At 39.9% G+C, this 25156-nt stretch overlaps 1 protein-coding gene and 1 long non-coding RNA gene across 3 annotated transcripts in view; one reads left to right on the top strand and one right to left on the bottom strand.

The window, feature by feature from the left end:
- MDFIC2 (MyoD family inhibitor domain containing 2) overlaps positions 1–22947 on the top strand; it is a 51414-nt gene extending 28467 nt beyond the window's left edge. The window contains exons 3-5 of one of the 2 annotated variants that reach the window (XM_062630315.1): positions 7208–7276; positions 12298–12519; positions 17267–22947. In XM_062630315.1, coding sequence (XP_062486299.1) covers positions 7208–7276; positions 12298–12519; positions 17267–17526 — 551 coding nt within the window. In that variant the 3' untranslated portion in view covers positions 17527–22947. The remainder of the gene's footprint in view (positions 1–7207; positions 7277–12297; positions 12520–17266) is intronic. The other variant, XM_062630316.1, reaches the window with a different exon arrangement.
- Positions 4320–8079, bottom strand: LOC134169604 (uncharacterized). The gene is made up of 4 exons (XR_009966940.1): positions 7514–8079; positions 6918–7065; positions 5640–5748; positions 4320–4545 (listed from the first exon to the last, which is right to left on the bottom strand). It is a non-coding gene; the product is annotated as an uncharacterized LOC134169604 (long non-coding RNA).
- Positions 22948–25156: the final 2209 nt, after the last annotated feature.

Genomic DNA, 25156 nt, shown 5'->3' with positions numbered 1-25156 from the left:
TATTAAGTGAACGTGCGCTGCCAATGTTAAAGGAACAATTACCATTATTCTGCATAGTTCACTGTTTGCTACTGCTATTTCCTTCAATAAAACCTCTTTTCACTTGCCAATTGGAGCTTGTCATGTAACAATATTTCTTATGCACAATACACATACTAAAATGCCCCTGTGTTTTTAATACATTTATAGTTGTTAACAATAGTGGTATAGTGACAGAAAAAAATGTACTTGCTTTGAATACAGAACAGATTGCAAAAAGAGCAAACCAGAGGCCCTGCTCTAAAGGATTAATGGGGGTTAGATTTTGCCTAATCTCTGTTGAAACAGTGACACCTCTTCCATTTCTCTCACTCGCACTTTTTCCTCTCAGAGCCTGGACTGTGACCTCCTTGCTTGGAAGGGTTTATATACCTGAGCCTTGAGCAAAGGCTTCAGTGGAAGTTTTGATGTGAGGAACTGGTGAGCCCTCCTACCCTTAATGCCCAGCATACCTCTTCTGGGGCTTTGGTGAGCTCAGTGTGCTGAAGGTTGCCCAGCCAACCCTTTGATCCTTGTGCATGGTCCACAGACAGGCAGGAATGTGTTGACCAACCATCGAGCAACACCTGAAACTTCTGGTGTTCACATCAGGCACTAGCACAACTCCTTAGCATTGCAGTTCCTTCTAAAGCAGGACCAACAGCAGGCGCTGGGGAGAAGATGGTGTTTCACTGAGGTTGCAGGAGCTCTGCAGCTCTCCTCTGAAAATCTGTACAATGAAGACATTGTGCTAGTATGGCACTTGCCAGCATCACAAAACCAGGTGGAAATGACCACAGAGAAGGTGCCACGGTGAGAAGAAATTAAGTGTTTGTGCTTGTGAGCAGGCTGAACCTAATATTTCATGTACCCAAATGAACAAGCAGCTGCTTGGAAACCCTTGTAGCACACCCATGAAAGAAACTTTCTTCTGCCATAAGATTCTTGTTTTCTAAGAACACTATTTTGTTCTGAACAAGTTAATATACACAGGAAAAGACATCTTGAGTGTTCCTGGACTCTCCTACACTATCCAGGAATAGTGATAGACTGTGAGTTTAAACACATCCTTCCACTGCACAGCAAGAAAAGTGTATTTAATACTGTGAGCAGAACAGTTACCATGCTTGCCTTTGCCAGAGCTGGCAAGAATACACTGTCCTAAAAGTACTTGTTACATAATTAAGAAACAGTGGATGTCATCTGTGTGCCCCCAGAATAGGTGTTCTGAATCTTTGGTGTCCCCTGAGAATACAGATGTTTTGTGAAGATGTATAGCATGATACATCCTCTGCTTCAGATATTGCTGATTGCTTTGGCTATGACTTTCTGAGAAAAAGAGCAAAGAAACCCAGAGAAGGCTATCGGAGGTTATTGCAGGTTGTTTTGGAGCCTGATCTGCTGAGCTCCCTGGAAGTCTTTCCATAGACACCTGGTGATACTGGATCAGGCCCTTGCAGAGCTAAATAAATGGTTTCCCATCACAGTCCAGCAAAGGCTTCTCCACAGCACCTCGGGAGGTACGCACATAGCAATAAGATTCCTAATGTTTGCTATAGAGGAGAAGCCCGGCTCCCAGTTGTGTTCCAGTATGGCATTGAGAGGAGAGATTGAAAAATCTAAGTGTTTGCTTGGAAGGTCTTTAGAAGAAGTAAGACTCACAGATTGCCACTTATCATTGGATTTGAATCAAAGAAAAGCTTTTATAATTTACTAGAAGACATGGGGTTTTGTAGTCATACATTATCACTTGCCAATTTACCACAAGCAGATCTTTAAGGACCATCTATGAGAAATGCTGCATCTTCTGTGATTTGCAGCTCTATTTGACAGCGTTTAAAATGTTTGGACATATTTTAAGGAAATAGGTGGTTTTGGTGGTGTTTCCCCCCACCAAATCAGAATTCTGACAGCCTCAGAGCTCCTCTAGCATTAATGTTGTGCAAGGATGTATTTGTGACCATAACCATGTGTAATACCTGCTTTGGGAATAAGCTCTCTACATAACTTCAGTGTCAGTCAGAAAGCAGCACAATTGCCAAAGACCTTGGAACATGAAAGGAAGACACTGTGCTGTCTTTTCATTGGAATGTTCACAAATTCTGCCTAGTGATCCCTCTGATATTTTCACTTTTCAATAGATAGTGCTTACCAAAAATAAAACAGAATTTTAAGTGCTTTCCAGATTAAATGAGAGAGTTTTATGTGGAGAAAAAAAAAAAAATCTTTTGTAATAAACTCAGTATTTTCTGTTTTACATTACCTATAAAATTCACAAACTGAGCAGTGAGCAATTACACACACAAGCATGTCCACGGGTGAGCCCTACCATCAGTTACCGTGTCAGCATCTTAAATAAAGCCCTGTCCACTTCTGGCTACTCTGTTCTGATTAGGATTTTATTTCTGAAACTTGATCATATTGGCAGACAATCTTAACCTCAGTGATGGGGTGAGTAATTAACTGTGAGAGGAAGGAAGGAAGACTGAATTAATGCACCACGGCTGTTGAGAAAAGGACTATAATAATACTAAAGCTTGTTTTTCCTTTAATTTGAAAACAACACAATCAAATCAGAAAAGCTAATGCATCAAAATCTCCAGCTTCACACTCTGCAGCCAGGAATAAAGAAAGTTTAAGAGCTCTGAGTTATCCCTGCAGTACAACAAGCAGCTGCCTGTGAGTGTTGGGATGGACCTGCCTCAGCACATGGTGCAGGGCATCCATGCAGCTCCAGCAGATGTGTGTGGCGGTGTGCATCCCAAATCCGCACAGCCAGGGACTGGCACAGCTCTGTGGTGGCTGGAGTGGCCTACTGACATTAATGAAAATAAATAGATGTTTAGTTTTCCACTTGGAGGGGGAAGGACAGGGCTGTGTGCTTTAGATTCAGGTTCAGTTTGAAAATGACTTGCTTTGAGTTTAATTATCTCTTAGCAAAATGTCAGGAGTGCAGCTTTGAAACAGAAAGAAGTAAACAAAAGAATATGGAGCTTTATTTTTCTTTGCAAAAGCTTTTCAGGGTTGGTTCATGTGATAGAGCTGCCACAGCACCTGGAAGATCCAAAAACCCAACCTGAGGCTTGAATTCAACTTCAGAAATAGCCACTCCCCCCAGAGAAGACGATCTCTTTCAAGAGCTGCCGGAGTAACAACAGGGTGCCAGGATGCCCCAGAGGAAATTAATTCAAAACAGGAAAAAGATAAAAAAATTACCTGTCAGCAAGCAATATGTGAAATGCTGGGAGAGCCTGCTGCTCTCTGGACTATCCCCAGTTACTACAGTGAATTTATTTCACAGAGGCCGTTTCATACAGTCACAACAGCCAGGACAGAAATACAGACCTGAAGAAAACCTTTGAGGAAAGAAAACAGTGGGTGAAGGAGAATTTGGAAGATCTGATCTAGAAACAAACCATGGTGGCTCCAGCATGGCTTTCTTGGAGGATGCACAGCTGTAACCTGCACCTTGACCCGTGGATTTCAGTGACAGCACTGCCTGTTGACCAGCTGTGGTTATGTTTCTGCTGCAGTTGACACTTAATACCAAAGCTGCGAAGTTCCTGTGAAAATCTGGTGATTTATCTTGGTGCTTATCAGCCCAGGGCTCCTGAGGACCAGGCCCCAAGTTCTGACACAGAGCAATGGGAAGTGCAGGTCTCTTGGCAAGCACCTGTAAACTGAATGTCCACTGAACATGCTACAAAAGCAGTCGTGAATTTTGCTATTGTGTTCATTGAAAGCATGAATTACATGCAGTGTCTAAATGCAGATGATGATGTCTGATGCAATAGGGACGTTAGAATTAGCGTATAAAAACCTTTCATTAAGCATTTGGTCCCACTTCTTGCAAAGTCCATTGAAACTCTGAAGTGTAAGTGACAACATAAAATTCACACCGATCCTTTCAATACTTTTTTAAGCATCCTTAAATCCAGCTTTTTTTTCTGCTGTACATCTTACTTTTTATAGTTAAAAGTAATTTTAAAGCAAAAAAGAACATAAACAATATACACTGACTCTTGACACTCCATTGCTTTCTTAAAGTAGAATAATAAAAATTTGCAAATGAACAAAAGAGTGGGAGGAAGATATCTGATTTACAATGTTTTTGAGATAAAGAACACTATAAAAAAAGATCAATGTGAATAATAAAGCATTGTTAACTGAGTCATGACATTTCTATTCTCAGTGAAGATTTGAACAGTAGAGCTCTGCAAATGAGCACCTTGTGCCATTTTCAAAGTGGGAGGAAGACATATAATTATAATTTTTAAAGTGAAGAGAATTTAAGAAAAAAATCTCTCTGAAAAAGTTTATTGAAAAACATATCGACATATCAATATGACATAAATTACTTTGATTTTATTAAACTAGGAGGGGGGGAAACCTCTTTTTGAAGACTGGCTGCAGAAAGCATTCCTTGAAAAGAATTGTCTTTATTAAAAACTCTTTTGCTAAGATGAAACAGCACTGAATGTCAGCACTACCGTATATTTATTCTGTAACTCTTCCAACAGCTGAGATCTATAAAAGAAACATATTTTCAAAACAGTTTTAACCTCCATTGTCTTGATCGTTCGTATTAACATTTTTCATGTCACCTATTGAAATCCCTTAAAGGAACCGTTTATTCAGTCAAAATTAATGAAGCCATCTTCTTAAACACCCTCCAAAAAGTAAAAAGGACATAATGTTGTGCATTTTATTTGACATAAGTTTTCTGCCATTTCACTTATTCCTGTGATGAGAGCAAAACTTCGTATTTATGCTATCAAATCTGCAGAGTAAAGTGATTTTGAGAGAGAAGAAAACTAACTCTGCTCTTGCTGTGTGTGCAATTTAAATCCACGGTGAAAATACAGCATTGATCAGATTACTCCAATTGAGTCATTTAGTGCTTTGGCATTCCTGAAGTGAGGACCCAGCTGTGAAATCATACTTGGGGCCAAACTTTGCTGCTAGGTGAGTGCACATGGCTCCCATTTTCTTCAAAGGGAATGACACACATGGCCAATATTTAACTTTCACCTCTCCCATTCTTCAGCTAGCAAAGCCAGAATCAATGGACTATATGCAGGCAATTTAATAGAATTAAGAATATAATCAAGATTTTCCAAGACTTACTAGTGATTTGGGCTATATAACTCAATACATCTCAAAGCACAGATGCTCAGCATATTCTGAAAATCAAGCCATCTCAAATGTCTTAGTTTAAGCAGGTAAAATCATAAATCACTTTGAGTATATTGGCTCCTAACAAACAGGGTGTAGGATACTTTTTCAAAATCATAAGTTTCAATTTCTGGGTTGGCTGGGATGCCAGGGAGACTTACCGCATCCCAACACATTTTGGGTACTGCATTTGCACACATTTATCCCCCACCATTACCATTATGGGACTTAAGCGAAGTGCAGGCACCCTTCTGTAGCAGCCATCCCCTTGAGAAAATCCCAATTCTGGTTCTGCACATCCCCTGGGATGGTCTGGACTGCTGGGATGGCCCACAGGACTTTGAGGCGTAAGTGCCACAGAAAGAAAAAAACCTGCATCCCAAAATCTTGCTGCCCCATGGTGTATGCAAATCTTCAACTCAAGGTCAAGTGGAAAACTTTCCTACCATCCTTGCTGACTCTCCGCTTCACTTTCCCCCGATTCCATCTGTTCCTCACCCATCTCCTTCATTCCGCACTTGCCTCCCTCTTCTTCCTGTGTCCATCTGTTCCCTCCTTCCTCAACACAAGTCGGGGAAGGGAAGTAAATTCAGTCATTCACTGAACAGATTTCAAGATGAACCCCCTCCCTCTCCAGTTCTAACTTCATTCATCATGGTAAAAATTATAATGAATAGAAATGTTGAAGGTGAAAATTTATTAGGGATTTTGTTGCTTTCTTACATCAAAAGCAGTTAAAGCTGCGTATAAACATTGGCTTCATTCATTTTTCTTAATATATGGTATAATTAGCGAGAAATATTAGTGGAAGTGTTTGCTATGCAGTCCATCAACACATGCCTGTCAGAGTTTAGGATCTGGGCCAAAATTTTTTGCCAGTCCTGTGATAGATTTATAATAAGCATATAGAAGGCTTTACAGTCAGCTGGGTCACTAATTCATAAAGTTAAAATGCATGCAATGAGGTCAAAAATTCACTATTGATAAAATACCCCCTCCCGGGATTGCACCATTAGATTTGTTACTGCAACAGTAAAATAAAATAAACCCAAAGCTCCTGTGAATTGCCAGTCCATCATCATAAATCAGAAAAGAAGCACTTGCACAAGTTCATGATGTCATATGAAGCCAAATATATATTTATAGTCTTGTGTACTATTTCCTGTTTCCTTACAACAAAAATAAAGTCTCTAAATCCCCTGTATCCTTATGCCTGTGCTCAGCAAAATGTAATGGGCATGAAACTATGAAAGCATCCATGATATATTAGCCTAGGCCAGCTTGCTTCAGGTCGGCTGTGACACCCTCTCTCCCTCTGGCCTCTCCTATGTGGATGGCAGCAGATCCCATGGAGTTTGCTCCACCTGTTGCACTCACCATAGGGATAGTCCTACACCTCTTCCTACTTTGCCTCCCTGACCTTGGGAGAGAGAGGAAGGTTTAAGCCTCCAAGCCCTACATGTGGAGTGGATTGCCTGGCAAGCACAGCAGAAGTGCAGGAGCTCAGCACCCATGTGGGGACCTGGGATTGCCACAACGTGGACCCTGGACATCTTGTCTGTCAAGGTGGCTAAACCACAGAAATTTTAGCTTGGGCTGCAATTTCCTCTCTCCTCCTTTGCTTATGATTTGGGAACCTCATTTAAGGTTTCTGGGGTGTTTGGTATGGATGATTCCCCACATTTCAACACAGACCTCCCAGCCCTCACATTCTCTGTACCTACCTGAAAGAGGAAATTCTGTGTTTGCCAGCGATCTTCTTCCCCTCTTCTCAGATGAAACTTTCTTAGGAATTAGTTTTATTTTGGGCTTCCTTTCCAGAAATGAGACAGAGGGTAACAGAAACAGTGCACCATCCCATGTAATTTCTATCTGCAAGGAATCACACTTGTTTCTATTTACACCCAAAGCAACAACTCTTGAAGTCAATGACTAAGTGTCTGGGGTGATACACATGTCAAACCACATTTATTTACAGTGTTCTTCTGCAATGTTGTTTTGTTCTTCCACCAAGACAGCTGCACCAGCTCCCTGCCTCTCCCGGTGCTCCCTGGGGTGACGCCAAGCAGTGAGGACCAGCCAGGTAAGCAAGATTCTGGCCCCACACGTATTTCACACCATGCAGAAATACCCCTGACATCCCTTCCCATTGCTGTTGGCAGACAATAATGTCCTTTAGAATGGCAAAAAAAAGGTTTTTTTTTGTTTTCTTTTTACTTTTTCTTCTTTGAAACATGGCCACTGGAACTTGGGTTTTGGGTTTCATTTTACTATGAGTCTTTTCAAACCAAATGAGTTCTGTTCAAGCCTTTATACTTACAAGTTATCATCCATCAGGTCTGATGTAACTCTGCCTGCTTCATCTTAGGACTGAATGGACATGGCACACAGCTCTTTCAGTGATGACTATGCAATATATTAAACAGACAGGTAGCGACGGCAGTGCAAGGGATAACAAATGGCAGGGAGATCAGCCAGGAGTTCCTTTGGTTCTTTCACTGCACTGATACGTGAAGATGTCTCATGGTGAAATGAAAAAGTTACACATTCTAGACTGATAGAGTTTTCCACAGCTCACCATTAACCCTTGGGACTCCTTGCCACTGGGATGAGAGGCAAACGGCCACTGCCAGGATGGATTGGGAACAAATGCCACCAGCCACAGGCTCCCTTCTTCTTTGCTTGCAAGATGCGTACGAGATCTATATAGGGTGATAAATCAGTTCTCCTCCTTCTCTTTTAGTGGCAGCTCTCCCTAACCGCTTGCTCTGAATAGATCTTTAGTGTTACCCATGTTGCTGCAGTCTTTGTCCAGCAGAACAAAGCAGAACAGTCAGAACAGAGCAGAACAGTCCCTTGCCAAAAACAGACTTAGAGCGTTTATATGCCACTATATAAATTTGCTTTCTAAAGTTTGCTAGGAAACTCTAGCCATCTATTCTCCAGGGCTGCAAGACCCTGGGTTGTGCTTAAATCAATGAAGAGAACCAGAGGTCAGGGGGCCCACTGTAAAATGCCAGTCCTGGTATCACTGTTCCTCACTATTAACCAGAGGGATCTGTGGCAGGCATCAGTGGAAAGTAAGTGATTTACTTTGTGCTTTCATGAATTTAGACACTATAGTCAGCCACCTGAGTCACCCAACTAAAAAAAGAATTTTGTGTGAGTCTTGAGACTATGTCTATCTTTAATACAACCATGGGTGAACGATTCCAGTCCTACTGCAACAGCCAAGGCAAGCCCAGCTTTCTTGTATGAGAAAGCTGCTACTTCATGATACCCTTTAAAAATGGCACATTGTGGGGGCTTACCTCTAGCTGCCTTTGATAACAGTTTAACACTGAATAATCTGAGCTTTCTTCATCATGATACACTTATTTTCCCCTTTTAATTCACTTCAGTGGATGATTTCTACACATTAAAAACACAGACATTAGTGCATAGTTGGGGCTGAACATAGGATCTTACAAAACAGTAACAAAGTTTGACCTTCTGCCCATCTCTAATTGTAATTTAGGGGGTTTTGTTACATTCTCATTTAGCAGTAATCTTAAATAATATCAGTTGTGCATAATATATTCTTAAAGCTTATTTTCTGCACTTATTCGTTTCTAACTCTCAACCTATATGTTCCATACAGAAACAAACTATAAAAGAGAAAAAAGTGCTAACTACTTTTTTTTTATGCTCATCTAGCATAATCTTTATTACTTTAGACACTTTGTGCAAACATTAAATTGATAAAAGACATAATGTAGATGGACCCACAGCTGAACTGAAGGTAATTGTATAAAAATGAAATGGAGACCTATAATTGTACAATACTTTAGCCTCTATCGCACTGTTTTCTGGATGCAAGGATCTCGCTTGTCATAGCAAGTCGCTTGTTATGGTGATTGCATGAAGACTTGATCTAGCTGTACAAGACAAGTATAACATTACTGAAAGGGAGCTTTTCAAACTAAGAGTCTGACACTAAAATGTACTGTATTTTCAAAGATGTAGTATGCTTTAACAAACAGAAGAGTCCTTGAATGACAGCTTTTGTTACCTTTTTGTTTGATGGTGCTGCATTGAAAAATTCAGGTTATGTCTATGCCTTTCTATTTCTGGTTTTGATTTCTCTTCAATAGCACTTCAAGAATAAAAATTGACTCGAAGCATGAATAGTAGAAGTCAGTGGATACAGTAAATGTTAGTCTGGCATTTACTGATTACTTCCGTCTGATTTTTTTCAGTCTCGTTTTTTGAATGCTTAAATGCATTCTGTGGGCTATTATATTGTTGCAGAAATGGGGAACTCAACAGATACATTGCAATTTAAAATGTACCCAGTTTAGACCCTTGGGCCAATTTTGAAAGTGGAAAATTATAGAAACCATCATTCTTGCCTAGGTCTTTCAATCTGATCTGTTGTATTCAACGGCTCAGCCTGTATGTAGCTCTCAACCTGGACAAACAAGATCCATTGTAAGATTAGCCCCTGAATAACAGGTGGCGCATGTGTCTTTTGGGCTCAAAAATCGATTATTATCCAACAATTCCAATGCATAAGCAGGACACTGCTTCCTCTAGAGCTCTGCTACTTCAATTAGCATAATCTTTATTACAACTTTTTCTGCAGACACTATGTTGATGAATGAAAGTGCAGGAAAAAATGTGGTATGTCATTGACTTAGAAACACTGGAAAACAGTGGTTACTGTGCATGTAAGTACATCCAAAATGCATGATTTTCCACAATTTGGTCTCAAAAGGCCAGCCAAGATGTATGGGCAGGGGTGGGGGAAGCTTCATTTACTTACTCTGGAGAGAAAACCATCAACAAATTATCGCAGATAGGTAAAATCAGACTTAGCTTGCCAAGGATGCTCTGGTTTCCTGCGACCCAGTGTATAATCTGCAGGCAAGCACTACTGCACTTTGCACTGCTGGTTCACACCCGGAGGAGCCATCACTTCTCCTGCCTTTTCCAAGTCTTGCCTGTGGCTTTCTTTCATTGTAATGCTCACAAAACTTGACAGGTATGGGTTTCTGAGACCCCTCTGTGTGCCACTGCTTTTCTCATCTTTCCACTTCCCTCTATCTCACCAGTCGCTCTCTGCCTATGTCCAACCTGTAAAGTCTCCAGGACAGGGAAGATTCACATTTCCCTCCTAGTAGACTTAGTCAATATTGCAAGTTCTAAATCAAGCCCAAACCTCTGCCAACGCACATTTTAAAAGCAGTGATTTAAAGATAAAATGAATACGATAGCTTAGTATTTCTTCTTATCCTCTCCCAACATCTTACTCGGCTAAATTTTAAGCGGCTTTTCTGCTACTACATATTTCACCACATGAAGATGATCTAAAATGGCATGAAATCTGACTATGAGTAAAAATTTAAATGAATTGCTGACTCACTGTGTAAGTAAATAGAATCATAGAAATTATAGAGAAATTAGCTTGGAAGGGGCCTCATGTGGCCTTTCTTTCAAAGCATGGCTAACTCTGCAGTAAGAGCAGTTACTGGAATCCATACCCAGCTGAGCTCTCCACACTTCCTCAGCCTTGCTGGGGGCTGCCCAGGTGCTTTACACCTCCCATGATGAAGAATTTGTACCTGTATACAATCCCAATTGCCCTGGGTGCAGCTTGTGACAGTGGCCTCTTGTCCTTTTACCTCTGTGCACTGCTGGGAAGAGCTGGGGTCTGGCTTCTCCACTACCCTGGTTATTAAGTGGAAGACAGCACCCAGCCCACTCTTTGCCTTCTCTTCTCCAGGCCAACCAAGCCTAGCTCCTTCAGCCTCTCCTGATAGATCAGATGCCCCAAGACCCGCCACCACCTTGGTGGCTTTCACTGGACACCAGTTAGACCTCAAATCCTTGCTTTCCTCCACTGTGAACCCTACAGTCACAGTGTTTTTTCACCTGTCTTGCAATCCACCCATCTCATCCACATTTCCTCCTTTTTCCTACAAGGATACTGGGGGCACAACTGCAGCCTCGTCAAGATTTCACTCTCTAACAACCTTTTCTTGGCTTTCCTTTAATATACGTTAGGGGTCAAAGGTACCTGAAAAACAAGAGATATGCAGGCCTCTCTCCCAGCTCCTTGCAGAAGAGCACACACTAACTACTTTAGAGCATTCGTTATTCCTCTCAGAAAATAGTGTTTGCAAAACTGAGGTTTTTGTAAAGATTGATTTTCTGTATATAGCTCAAGAGCAAGCATATCACACGATTTAAGTAAGATAAAAAGTGAGGCTGTGCTTGATGTGAGGTACAGGAGTTAATCAGCTGTAGATAAGAATTGATGAGGTTTTATCACCCCACCCATAGAGAGAATGACTGTATTTCTTGGCCTCTTGATCACTTCAGAGAGTAAGTGAAACTATATATCAGTCCGTGTTTATCTGTGCCTGAGAAGTTCTTCAAGAATAAATTGAGCTCAGAACTATTCTTAACCTTTCCCCTAGTTGGGGCTTAAAATTAAGCTCTCCCTCTGGTTTCTGAGCTGCCTCTCTGGCACGCTGACAGCATGTGAAGTATCCCATCTTCTAGTTGACTTCCAGGCCAGCGGCACAAGTGCAGATGAAGTTACGAAATAATGAATCTGGATGTTAAAAAGAGACCATCTGGCATTCTTTGCTACAAGCTTATGAGCCATGGAGAGCTGGCACATCTGCATCTAGATACCACCTACACGCACATTGTTGGCTGTAAATTCAGGGAAACAGAGCTGCTGTTGAAAAATAACAAGATAATTGTTTTGTCTTCTTTCTTATCACAAACAGAAGTTAGGATATCACACTCAAAAGAGATGTCAACTGAGGCAATAGTTCTGTTCTCTTTCCATCCTGATCCCACCCACTGGAAGTGAATTATTACTTAGCCTCTAAATCCACTGGGATTAAGAGAAAAGTTTAGAATGCAAGTTCACAAATACCTACGCTATGAATAAACTTTACTTGCCCAAAGAGACTGAAATCATTAGGTAAGAAAGGTTAGGCCTTGGAAGTAAACAATTGTAGGCTTGGAGATTCTGCATGTTATTCTTTCAGATCTCTGTCTTGGTATCACAAACAAGTCTTTTCTTTTTTTTTTGCTTAATCCCACCAGATAACCATTTTACAAATGAAAAACATACAGATGAAAAGCCTATGAAAGACATGGTTATGAGCTCTGTCACAGAATTCAGCATCACAGGTGCCTCATCAAAGGGTACCAAAAATGAGAAGAAATTCTCAGATGCCAGCACATCATCCATTGCTTCCCTGGAGAAATGCAGAGAATTCACTTACATTGAAGATGACGCATCAGTACATCAGAGAGACAGTGATGGTATGTTTTATAAAACAGATCATATTTAAGCTGATTTCTAAATAATGCCCATTGCAAAAAGCACTATGTGTATCTAACTTAAAATAATTGCTTACGTGCTGAACAGGAGGTTCAAGAACATAGCCAAAAGCAGCATTAAGTTGCCCTGCAACACTTTTGTGATTGATGAGAATCTGCAGAGGATGACTTTAAATTATCAGTAATATTAAAGTCGTAGAAGAGAAGCTTAGACACAACAGTACATTTGTACTTATATAGTGAGTGTTTGCACAGAGGTACTAATGTCAGTATCAGATAAACAGATGGACACATTTCTCCCCAATAGCCGAAGCTCCTGCTTTTGCCGTTGGTAGTACTGTGGTTGCTGAACAGATGCTGTGTTTGGTGGTCAACGTATTACTTCTACAGACTTGTGTGTGCAGTTCCTTTATGGACCCTTACATGGAACCCTGCCATTCTGTTGACCCATCACCAAATCCTCCCTCTGCTGACTACACTGCAAAACTCACATGGATCAGGGTGAGGAACTCTCTTCATACTCTGCTCTGCTTCTGCAGAAAACTCTGATGACTGGGCCAGGTGGATACACATGAATAGGACTTCTAGTTAGCTCAGTATGCGCTGTGTTTTGAAGAAGCATATTTGAAAACAAAGCGTTGTGAAAGGTAATTGTAAACCATGACTGCAGCAGATGCCCAGTAGTTCAAGTTCATTTTCACAAATCAACATTGCTAAAACATAACCTGCTCTGGGGCTAATGATCAAAGTGTCTTACCTTTTCTGTAAAGGAGCTGATCCTTTTTATCATGTAAAAGCACAAGTTAGAGCTGGATACCTGCACTATTTTTTGAAAGGGTTTCAGAGGCAAGAGTATAACCAAGAGCCAAGGAGTAGAACAGGCTGTGGACACTCATTACAGACCAAGGGGTGTGACGCCTGTTGATCTAAATTATATAACACCCCTGATTTTAGTGGAATTGTGCTGAGAACCAGCTATTCCTTGTTAGGTAACACTGGATGTGATAAAAGGGGCTTCTGTGAAGCATTTTTGAAGTTTCTTATGTGTGCCTTTTACAATAATGGACTAGTGTGCTATACCAAATGGAACTGGGATCTATCGTGTCTATCATTTAACAATTCCTAAATAAAGAATTTCTAAATGCAGATCATCACAATAAACCACCATCCTCTTCAGGAACCATTATCATCTCTATTATATTACCGATCCTGTAATAAAAGGGATGTCTCTGATACATCTATTAGAATGCATTTAATTTCAATGAAGGGTCTGAAATATTTATTTTAATTAGGGGACTCGTTTTCTAGTCCAGACACTCACTATTTTCTCAGTTTGCTGACTATCTGATCAGGCCCTCAACCATTACTGGCACACAGGTATGTACCATGTGATGCAAATAACAGATTTCATACTCCTTAAAAAAGCTAAAAGTGAAGGAAATTAACAAAGAAACCCCAAACAATCTGTGCTCAATTAATAATGTTAAAGGCTGGAAGGAAGCCAAGGAAACCAAAGGAAGCCAGATTTGTGGCTGTCACTGCATGCTCTGCTCACTCTACTCTGACAAGTTACTGCTTGTTCCACATACATGAGGCCAAATCCTGTTTGCTGGTGCATGGAGAACCTCTGAAGGCAGAGAGGTAGCTGAGGAAATCAGCAATTATTTTGTTCTCTGTGCTTAGAAAGGAGCAGATCCAAAGCTCACAGATCTCACCAACAGTGATCATCCTGGGTTCAGCGAGCTTTGGGCCAGGTTTGTTCAGGGCATCCTCTACACAAGCAGAGGGTAAGCTGGCAGGCATCAAACCAGAGCAGGAAAACCGAGAGATGAGGCAGACTAGCAAAATTGTTAGAAGTTCTTCTTTTGTGCTAATTACTCTACTAATGTAGAGAATGAGAGCTGAGGTCATTGTTCTCACCGAGATAAATGCAGTAATGCCGCTTCACAAACAGCAGGGAAAACAGAGGAGAAAACAGGAGATTGCATCTTCTTTTATGCAGTTTGTGGCTAATTTATTTTCAAATATATAAATGAATGCATAGGAATGGATGTTTAATTGCTAATATCTATTATTTATATACATTACCCCACTTAAAACAGGACAAAAAAGTCTCACACATGCAGATTTTTCGAAATGTGTTACATCCATTATCACAGTTCATGGTGTGTGCTCTGATGGGAATTTAAAAGCATCTTTACTGCACATAACAGACTCTGTGCTGAAACATTACTTTATTATTAAAATCTTGTGCTTTTTGTGTGCTCTTTCCTGGATGAAGCCCTACGACTCAGATCTATTCTCTCCAGATTACATAAGCACCATTATGGTTAACACATTCAGGAGAAAAATACATTATAAGAAAACAGATCTTTGGAGAGAGGAAAAATATTAAAAGATCCTTAATTGGTATATAATTTTGAATTTCATCCCTCGCATCTATGTATAGGAAAGAAATGTCATAAACATAAGATACCTAACAAGAATAATCTTAATTACACCAAGGACTACTGGATAAAATGATTACATTTTCTACAGCGTAAATTTCATACAATTAAATGCAGCAGTGTCACCTTATTAAATGTTTCAATTTTATAATTATTTCAGTTCATTTAGCTAGAAAAAAATATAAGCATGAATTTACTAAGTATCACCAAAATGTAGTCACTCTCATTCTACAGAACTGACTTGGAAGTTAGTTGTGCCTGTCTGAACTTAAATAGATTCTGACATATCTAAAAAAGTATTAAAACTGATAACATCGGTGGTGCTACTTAGACACAAGTTCAACCACATGTTATTTATTCTTGCTACCTGCTTTAACTGCTTCTTTTTTTATATGTATAAAGAAGCTGGAATGATTCTTTAATTTTGTTTTTCATCAAGAAAGCTTTCTTCAAAAGAAAAAAAAAAAAAGGCATAATTCTGGAAAGTTCCTGGCAGTGAACTTTATGTTACGTGAGATAGAAAATGCCACAACAGAACCAATGCAGTTGAATGAGTTCACAGTTAGTCATCCTAGGGCAAGAAATGTGGTTATAACCATATGCTTTCCTGAAAGAACCAATGAAAAGGCATTCATATTGTTGAAGGCATTTTTCCTTTCCAAAAACAAGGAGGGAAAAAAAATACAAATTGAAAGGTCTGGGTCTTTGCACTCCAACTGGATTCACACAGTCAGAATCTCACACCTGCTCTGAGCCCTGCTGCACCCGGAGGCAGCTTCCCCAGATGCTGTAACTCAAACGGTTGGGAGTTGATTAGTTGTTTTTTGAGGGGAACAAATATAACACAAAGTTTTTGTCACAGTGAGCAAGTTTTCAGGAATATTTACTGGCTCCAGACACACATCCGGGATTATTCCAGTTTCCAAACTTTTCTCTCTGTTCAAAAATTTACAAGTCTGTGAATGAAGAGGTAAGAAACCCATTTTGGTCAGGAAGTGGAAGGACTCTGGGCTGAGAATCAATCAGCACACTGCCCACTGTAAATGCTCTTCTCCTGACTTGCTTCTCCTGCCTGTCTTTGGCTAGGGAATCTATCTGTCATTTAGATGACAATCATGTCATCAGAAACATGTGGGCCGATCCACTCTCCACGAAAGCTTTAGGTGTTTGCACACCGACTTCCAGTGAGGATTGATCCAGACTGGAACAGACTTACGGCACAGAAACGGATAGTTTAAATACAAAGGAGTCAGTTCTGAACCCTATGTATGCAGGCAAAAATGCCCTTAAAAGCTATTTGTTTGGAGTTTTTTCTGCTGACTTTTTTTCTTTCCTAGAATAGCATGACCATGCTCATGATTTTTATCTTTAATTGCAAATTCTTGTGAAAAAGAAAATAAGCTCCAGTGTCATGTGCATTAGTGTCCTGATTTAACCCCAGGTGGCAACTAAGCACCACACAGCAGGATGGGGGTGAGAATCAAAAGAGTAAAATTAAGAAAACTCATGGGTTATGACAAAGACAGTTTAACAGGATAGAAAAGAAATAAAATAATAACAATAATAATAATAATAATAATAATAATAATAAATATTAGAATATACACAATAAGTGATACAAAATGCAACTGCTTACCAGCCCCTCCAGCCTTCTTTCTGTCGGCATGAGAAGTTGAAAAGTCCTTGACTTGGTATAAACACCTCTTAGCAACAACTAAAAACATCCGTGTGTTATCAGCACTTTTCTCATACTAAATCAAAACACAGAACTGCACCAGCTACTGGGAAGTAAATTAACTCTGTCCCAGGTGAAACCAGGAAGCTTGGTCAGGTAGCACATGTGGCACCATGAAACAGAAGCACTTGTTCACTCCTGGAAGGCTGCAACCCCCTCCACAGAGCATCTCTGATTCATGAGGGTCACTCTTGTAATGAAATTTACAGCCCAAACACTTTAAGAACATAAAATTGTAGAATCATTTAGGTTGGAAAAGACCTGTAAGAACAACCATAAAGGTGGTTAGAGTACTTGTTCCTCTGAATTTTACTGCCACAGAATATTTTCATCCAAATCAATTTCATGCCACTGTTGTTTTTCCAGAGCAAACAACATAAAAAATAAATCCTTTCATTTGACTCAATGGAAGTACTTATCATCAATGTATTTTTTGCCTGCCCTTTGTGCTCTCTTGCATCTCATTTCTGTGTAGTCGCAGTCACCTAAACCTAGGTAACCAAGCATGCCCTTTTTCTTATGTCTCGCTGCTTTTCCTTTCTCTTAGATGAATGTGCGACCCTTATCCTGGCCTGCTTGTTCTGCCAGTTTTGGGACTTTCTTATAATGCTGCCTGATACCTGTGAACATTGGCTGATAGATACCTGTTGTCCATCCAATAGATACTACCAGACCTCAGATGAAGACCACGCCAACAATGACTGCAACTGTGACTGTGACATTGATTGCAGCCTTTTTGAGTCCTGCCACGAGACTGGTGAATGCCTGGAACTTGCCATGGAGATTTCTGAAGTCTGCTATCGCTAATAGGGAAATAATTGGCAAAATCCCTCAAAACTACCTGAAAGTAAACTGACAGAGTACAAAGGAGGGTTTGTTGGGTTTTTTTTTAGAGATAACGATGATAACTAGAGTGTTTGCCAACCAGGACTATGTGCATCAGGCTGCTCCCACCCTGGAGGTCTGTATACCTGTACTATTCTGGTTGTGTGATTTCACAAACTGCTGAAACCAACAAAGGGTTTAAAGAAGACCAAAAAGGGTCTTCTCCTTTGCTGTAGACAACAACAGAATTCCTAAGTGCCAAGAGTGCTCAATGCTTTACCCACTGTCAGTCCAAGGCTTTTATAAACCTCCAATTGCTTTAAACATGGATTTCCCCATTCATAAACACAGGACAAATTAGGATGTTATTTTAGGACTGATATATATTAGTTCATCTTCCTAATGGATTCATACCTAAACATATATTACACATTGTTGGTTATTATTAATAATGTATGATATAGCATCATTTTGTAATTAAAAATTTATTTATTCAATCTCTTAAAACACACTTATACACTCAGTTTAGGTAGAAAAGAAAATTAAATGAATTAGAAACCATGCTAGCAGTAATTACAGCAAATGTCTCTAAAAATCTCCAGTGAATTTTGTAGAGGAAGCATTTTAACAGGGTGGTGCAATTCGACAGTGTATTAATGTGCGTGCCTATGGTTATGTAATAACAGGTTATGCCTATTGTTCATTAGTTATAGGAAAGGGCTCCTTAAGTGTAATTAGCCTAAATGGGAATTGACTGCACGCTTCCAGAGGATAATTACCCCGTGGATAGCCAGTAACTCCTTTGCCTGATTTTCATTTGTAAGAATTCTGCAAGCAGCAGAATATTGCCACCCATTCTAGCGGAAACAGGCATCTCCACCTGCGCACAAAAGATTGCAAAATGACAGTATCTATCCTGGCTGTGCATTCAAAACTCCCTCTATTTCTTTTCTGATGGCAGGTCTGATTAATAAAATGGAAATACATATTTCACATTACACATACAACAACAAAAGCATGTAAATTCAGCTGCCTGAGGGTGCAGAATGCACGTACTAAGCACAGAGGAAAACACAGTGTTGCTTGCTCACATTAGATATTAATAGACTAACACCAAAGACAGTGTTTGCTTTGTATAGGCACTGAAACTTCTTCCTAAACCCCACTGATCTCAGTGCATAAGTGTGTGAGGAATCCCAGACAAGAATCCTGAATAAGATGCTGGGGTACTCAGCATTGTTAAAATCATTGGACTCTCTTGTTTAATAATCCGAGTTTCAAATCTGTGTTCCTAACAAATGAATATTTAATTGAAACACAAATTTGTGTGAATTTCCTGCTTTTTTCCCCCCAAGTTCTGAAAAATTCATGTTTTCAAAAAGTCAGTAAGTAAGAAGTAGGTAGAACTACTAATGATCTTATCTTACAAAGGTTAGCAACACAAGGCCAACAAACATTAGAAATGCAAAGAGAAGGTCAGCACACCTTGTTTCTGTGCTCCTTCCAGAACATCGATGGGGATTCCTAGTTTTAACTGAGATACAACATTATGAGTTGTAGTCACCTGAAGGAACAAAGTCATTAGTCTTTAATTGCCGCACCCGTGCTAGCTGGCCAGCTCTGTCTGGACCCAGCCCCAGAAAGCACTAACCATTCCTATCCCAGAGGATCTGGTTTTGCACACCCTGGGCTGGGAAATGCTGAGTGTTAATGCTCCAGTTTGCACTCTCCCACAGATTTTGACCTTAAATTTCTCAACAGTGAGTCTCACAACTAAACTCTCAGCACAATTTATCAGGACATCTTATCAGAGGCTTGGTTAATTCCGCTTTCCACCATAGCTTGCTCTCAACAAAGTGGCAACAGGGCACCTATGAATAAAGACACTAACCCAAAGCATTTTAGAGTGAGAAAAGGGGGAAATTTGCACCACATACCATTTCATAGAGAAGTACCAATAGAAATGCATGCTGGCCATTCTTGTTCTTGATGCTGCTGTCTAAAAGGGTAGATTTCATATACAGTGGCTGGAAGGAGCCCAAGAGAGGAAACCAGAGGGTGGCATATTTCAGAATGCTGCCACTGAGGGATGCGGAGATAGGGAATTTGTCTTGCAAACCAGAATGTCTCCTTCCAGCTCTGAGCCTTTAAGGTAATACATACTGACCACTCTGGGATCAACCATGGCAAGTGAGGTCTCCATATATCAGCTATGCAGCTGAATTAAGGAATCCTGGCACAAACATCTGGGGGTGGGGGTTCAATTCTTTTCCTAGGAATCATTATTCAAAAGAGCTTTTTTCTATGCCATAATCCACAGGCTGGCAAACAGAGGTCATGTCTACTATAGGGCATGGTAAGGTTGAAAAGAGAATTACAATGGTCACGGCCATAGCCGTGGCTAGACAGGATGTCCCAACAATACAAACTGAATCATGCTGTGGGATATATTGAGAGCTGCTGTTGTAGGGAATGATGGTGTTCTAAATAATGCAGCAATATCTTCTTGCCTGAAGTGTACAATGGCACATTGCTCTGTTTCCTGTTTTAGGAAGGAGATTTTGAGAGGCCTTCTGTATGAACAATGAAACCTACAATGTAGGAGAAGCAGAGCTTATGATGACTTTGTTTTCTGTCACAAAACTGTTGATTTCAACATTGCATTTTCATGGCACACAGGAACCCTTTAAAACATTGACACAGAGAAAGCCAGTCAGACCTTTCCATTAACTATTCTAGAAACTTGGTTTCCTCTTTGTAGAGCCATCCTATTCCCACACTAAACTGACTTCCTGGGCCAGATAAATACCCATTTATCAGATTTGAACATGGGTAGACATTCCAGTGAAACAGAAATGATTTGAAACAATTCAAGTCTGTCTCTGTATTTTCTATTTACCGGGAAGGAAGGAAGGAAGGTCTGAGCACTTGAGTGGGAGGCGTTTGGGTGGATGGCTGTTCCGAACATGTTGGACTCAGCTGTGCTCCCGGAGAGATGTCAGCTCCGCAGTGTGTGAAACCAGCTCCCCAGAACAACAAATAGAAGTTACCGTTTTGCAAACGGGAACATCGCTCCGACACGACGCCTCTCCTCAGCACCATAAATGCGCTGACAGATTGGCTGGGGGAAGAGAGAGACGGAGATCATAATGAAGAGCTACATTGCTACCTTTTACAGGAAGGGACCATGGGATGCTCTCTAAGGATCTCCTCTTGGAAATGACCCAACAGTCTCATCCTTGAAAGGAAAATGTCTGTTTACCTGCTTTCACTGGGCTCTCAGGACACAGGACAGATCAGGACATAAACTCTTTACAGCAGAAATTTTCATTCGCTAAATATTGTACTGCACACACAGGACTGAATACAAATGGCCTCAGGGTGCTTCCAAAAGTTTAAAGACCAGTTATCTCTAAGAAATGCAATTCTCTGACTGAACATGAGCCCTTCCATAAGGCTGTTCTGGTGTCTTACACTCCATGCACATTATGAGTTATTTTAGACATGGGGCTAGCAAAAATTAGCCCATGTACACCCCAATTACAGGGATGGAACATACTATATTGCCTGCTTTGACTTTCCTCTGCTTCCTAGAGCATTTTGATCATTCATACTCATCTAAGCAATCACAACCAGAATGACCAAGACCTTCGAAATGTCAAAACATACAGCTCTGCCTTAACTCCATTGCTTAAGGATTCAGGCTGAGTGCTACACCTGAGCTCTGGAAGAGTTTGGTTCTCAGGAAGAAAGCAAAATACGGGAACAATTAAGATGTTTGCAATTGTATTTCTCATATTGTTATGCTTGTACAGTACCAAAAAAAAAGTTCAACAGTAATGGACTAAGAATGTATGTATCTATTAAATTTTCCTTTTAGTTACATGAAATGGGTGGTTCCGTTGCTTTAATCTTCCTCTATGTCAAGATATATATGAGGTGTCTTAAATACAAAAAAAGTTCCCTATTATGCAAGGAAAGAAGTTTACCAAACAGACTGGGATTTCCAGGCACTGCTCCACTATAATTCACAGTAACTGAGTATTAATCATGATTAATAATCTATCATTCCTGTGGTTTGGAAAAAAAAAAAAAAAAAGAAGGGGGGAATTATTGAGAAACTGCACTTTCTCTTAGCATACTTCATATAATTGCACAATGGAACAGTTCTATGAAGCTCATTGTTCCACTGGTAACAATCTAGTCTTCCCTAACATTGCTCACCAATGGGAATTGTTGCCATCTGATGCATGTTCCATGGCCTGTGAAAAATGAGTTGGTGGGTGCAAGCCAAGTCATAATGGATGTGTGCCCCTATCACAAAAAACACCATTATAATTGGTACCTTAGGAAAAATGCCAAGGTCTGAGTATAAACTGAGCACTTTCTGTCCTAAGAGCTAGCTCTTCCATGGTAAAAGTTGAAGCAAAGCACAATAGAATGATGCTGAACTGCATCTGCTGCTTCTGTAAAGGGCTTCACCCTCCTGAGGTGGTAACTGGCATCTCATATCTCCTTTAAAATAAGGAGAAAACTCACTCATTGTGGCTCTTATCCCCACACACCTATTAAAGTAATCATGGAGGTTGTGCAAGCATAAAATGAAACAGAACCAGTAGCTGTTATTGTCTCTATATTCCAAGAAACAAGAAAGGATGGAGAGTGGTAGATACCTTCTTAAGTATATAATTTGTCCTCTTTCAAGCTATATGAAGAAAAAAATAATGTATTGTCACTAAATAAAAATTGTCTATTCGCCAATCGCCATTCGAAATACAAGGAATCAACAAATCAGAGAATGGTGAGAATACCTGACCTGGTACTTTCCAGGGTGAGCCCACAATGTCTTTGTATTGAAGAGTGACCAGTTCACAGGCCACTAGACCATCTTACTAATAAAATAAAAAGCAAAAAATGAAGATGTCTGATGGATATTCTGCTGATGTCAGTTTAAGTTACAAAGTGTATTGGAAAAATCTGTTTCCTTTTTATAGAATCTTGCAACTGAAGTCATTCACTTGCTCATGCCACAGTACATTAAAATGACCATGGTACAAAAAGAGAAAAATGAAAACCTACCTTATGCAAGTGCACAGGAAAATCACCATCAATATCATTAAAATGCAGACTCAATTTATATTGCTAGTTTTGCCATGATTTCTATAAAGTAAAAAATAATGCCAGAGAGCACTGAAGAAATATTATTAGATCAACTGTATAAAAAGCATGAGTGATTCCATTAGCAAGCACAGCTGAGAGAAGACAGGATTTAGATCAAATCTAAATATGATGAGATTATACACCCAAAGTGACATGTCCATTTTAGAAAACATTCTGGGTAGGGACAGAGGAAGAAAAACAAAAGTAGAATGTTGGTTTTATGTTGTGAAACGTTCCATCTTACACAGCATTTAAAAATCTGATGGAAACATCCTATTAGCTTATCAGTTTTATACTGTACTTCTTCTAGGTAAATAACAAGTGTGCAGTTAATTTCCAGGGACACCCTTTGTTCATCTTTATTGCAGTGTATTTGCATCATTCATCCTCTCAGAGAGTCAATGGGCCTAATCACTCGATACAGCCATCATACACACAAGCTCTTCTACTCAGGAAACAGCAAAGCTACACACAGAACCACAGTTTCAGGTGCTAAAAACCTCTGGGGTGTGTTGTACTATGTTTTTGCTCTACATGGAGGGTGAACCAAAATGTGCCAAAGGCTGGTGTTAAATGGGATGGTCAATCATTTAAAATAAAGGGATCAGTTTTTTCTAATCTGTTCTCTTTTGGAACAGGAAAGCTCACCCTGCACTTCAAAAGACTTTTCATCAAAAATATAGTCAGAAAAATGTCCCTCCAGTAAGTGGTTTTTGCATAGTGCAGTGTCTTAAAAAGTCATAAATAGAGATATGTAAAGGACTAAGAAGCAGAAAGAGATGGGATAACTTTGGATAATGTAACTGATGGTAGTTGTTACTAGCTCATGATCTTCAGTGGCTCCCTATTCTTTGTGATTTCTGCTGCACCAGAGGCAACGAGTAGGAAAGCAGGACAAGCATCAGTGGGGCCTTTGCCCCAGCTCTTGGAGATTTCTGCTCCATCACACACTGCCCACTCCTGTCCTCATTTAAATCCATATGGTCTCACTGAAATAAGTTTCATTTGTAAGGGATTTCAACTCTGTTCAAAATGAGGAGTGGAGAAGGACAGGCATCAATATTAATCTTCTCAAAGATATAATCAAATATTAATTAATTTTAAACCCCTTGATCTTACTATGCATTTCAATTTTTCCTATAATCGATAACCCATACACGCCATAAAGTCATCACTGAGAGGGAAAGCTGGAAAAATCCAGCTACCTTTCCAAATGGAAATCAGGAGATATATTTTTAGCTACATGAAGCCAACTGTATGCAGCTCTGCACACTTATGTAATTCCAACATAAAAATAATCCATAATATTCCAGAGGAACAAATCCAATTCTTAGTCATATAAATTTTCATGTAAGTCCATCAAAACCTATTCCAAAAATGTCTCAGTCTCTCTGAGCCCTAGAGTTGGAGCAAAAGAACAAGTCCTTTAAAATGCCTTTGGAGATTCCAGGGAAGCTAAATCTAATTGTCCTTAGCATAGCACTGGTCCACAAAGGTTTAAGTCATGGAAAAAGTATTTTACCTTTATACAAGACACACTAAGCAAAGTTTATCATGGCACAGTAAAGTCAGATCTAGCATACTTCGTGCAAATTTCAGACAGAAAGAAGTTAACCTTTGATGCTTCACTTTGACTAATAAGGATGGAAGACTGTGTCTTCTCATTGCAGACATGCAACATCATATGAAGTTATATGACATATTATGGTATGATGTGATGAAACACCCATTTGTGCACTTGAGCGTTTATGTGTATGTAGAAATCCACATTTAGACTCACAGACATTTATAGCAATGTTTCTATGTTCCAAGAAGCAAGAAAGGATAAGAGTGGGCAAAGATTAATTGTGATAGATACCTTCTTAAGACAAAGCCAGAACCAACATTCTCTGTTAACACCTTTAGAAGCTGTATAATTATCAGAGCTAAAGTTAAGCAGAAATTCACCAGTAATACTGTTGCTCATGTCAGAGTGATCATTCACTAAAGCAGACCTTGCAGCATCACAGGCAAGGCAGTGCTTGGCACTGCTTATTTCCCTGGAGGGCTCCATGAGGCTTTGGCAGCCCACAGAAAGAAGAATGACCCAGGAACTTGCCTGGGAGACTAAGAAGTCCTTGAGACTCAGATCAACTATCTGATCCATTTCATTAAAATATGAAATAGCAACTAGAACAGAAAAATTACATTTGTTTGTTGATTTTTTTTTCCAGAATGAGTTTTCTTTGACAATCCTACATGAGTTCTTTCATTTTCTATCTGAACTGGTGTTTTTCCCCAAACTCCAGAATCTCTGGTAGAATAAACCCCCAATCTTTGTCTGTAATGGCTCTGCCGTGACCGGTGTTTTATGGGAGGAGACTATTTCTGACTCAGAGAGCTCCTAATTTTAAAGACAAAAGAGGGAGAAGTATAAGACTATACACCCTGCAAACAGGAAAGCAGAATAAAG

Source organism: Pezoporus occidentalis, unplaced genomic scaffold (assembly GCF_034315485.1).
Source record: "Pezoporus occidentalis ecotype Australia unplaced genomic scaffold, CSIRO_AGI_Poc_V1 ctg35, whole genome shotgun sequence".
In the NCBI taxonomy this organism is placed as follows: Eukaryota; Metazoa; Chordata; class Aves; order Psittaciformes; family Psittacidae; genus Pezoporus; species Pezoporus occidentalis.
This window is presented reverse-complemented; position numbering and strand designations above follow the sequence as displayed.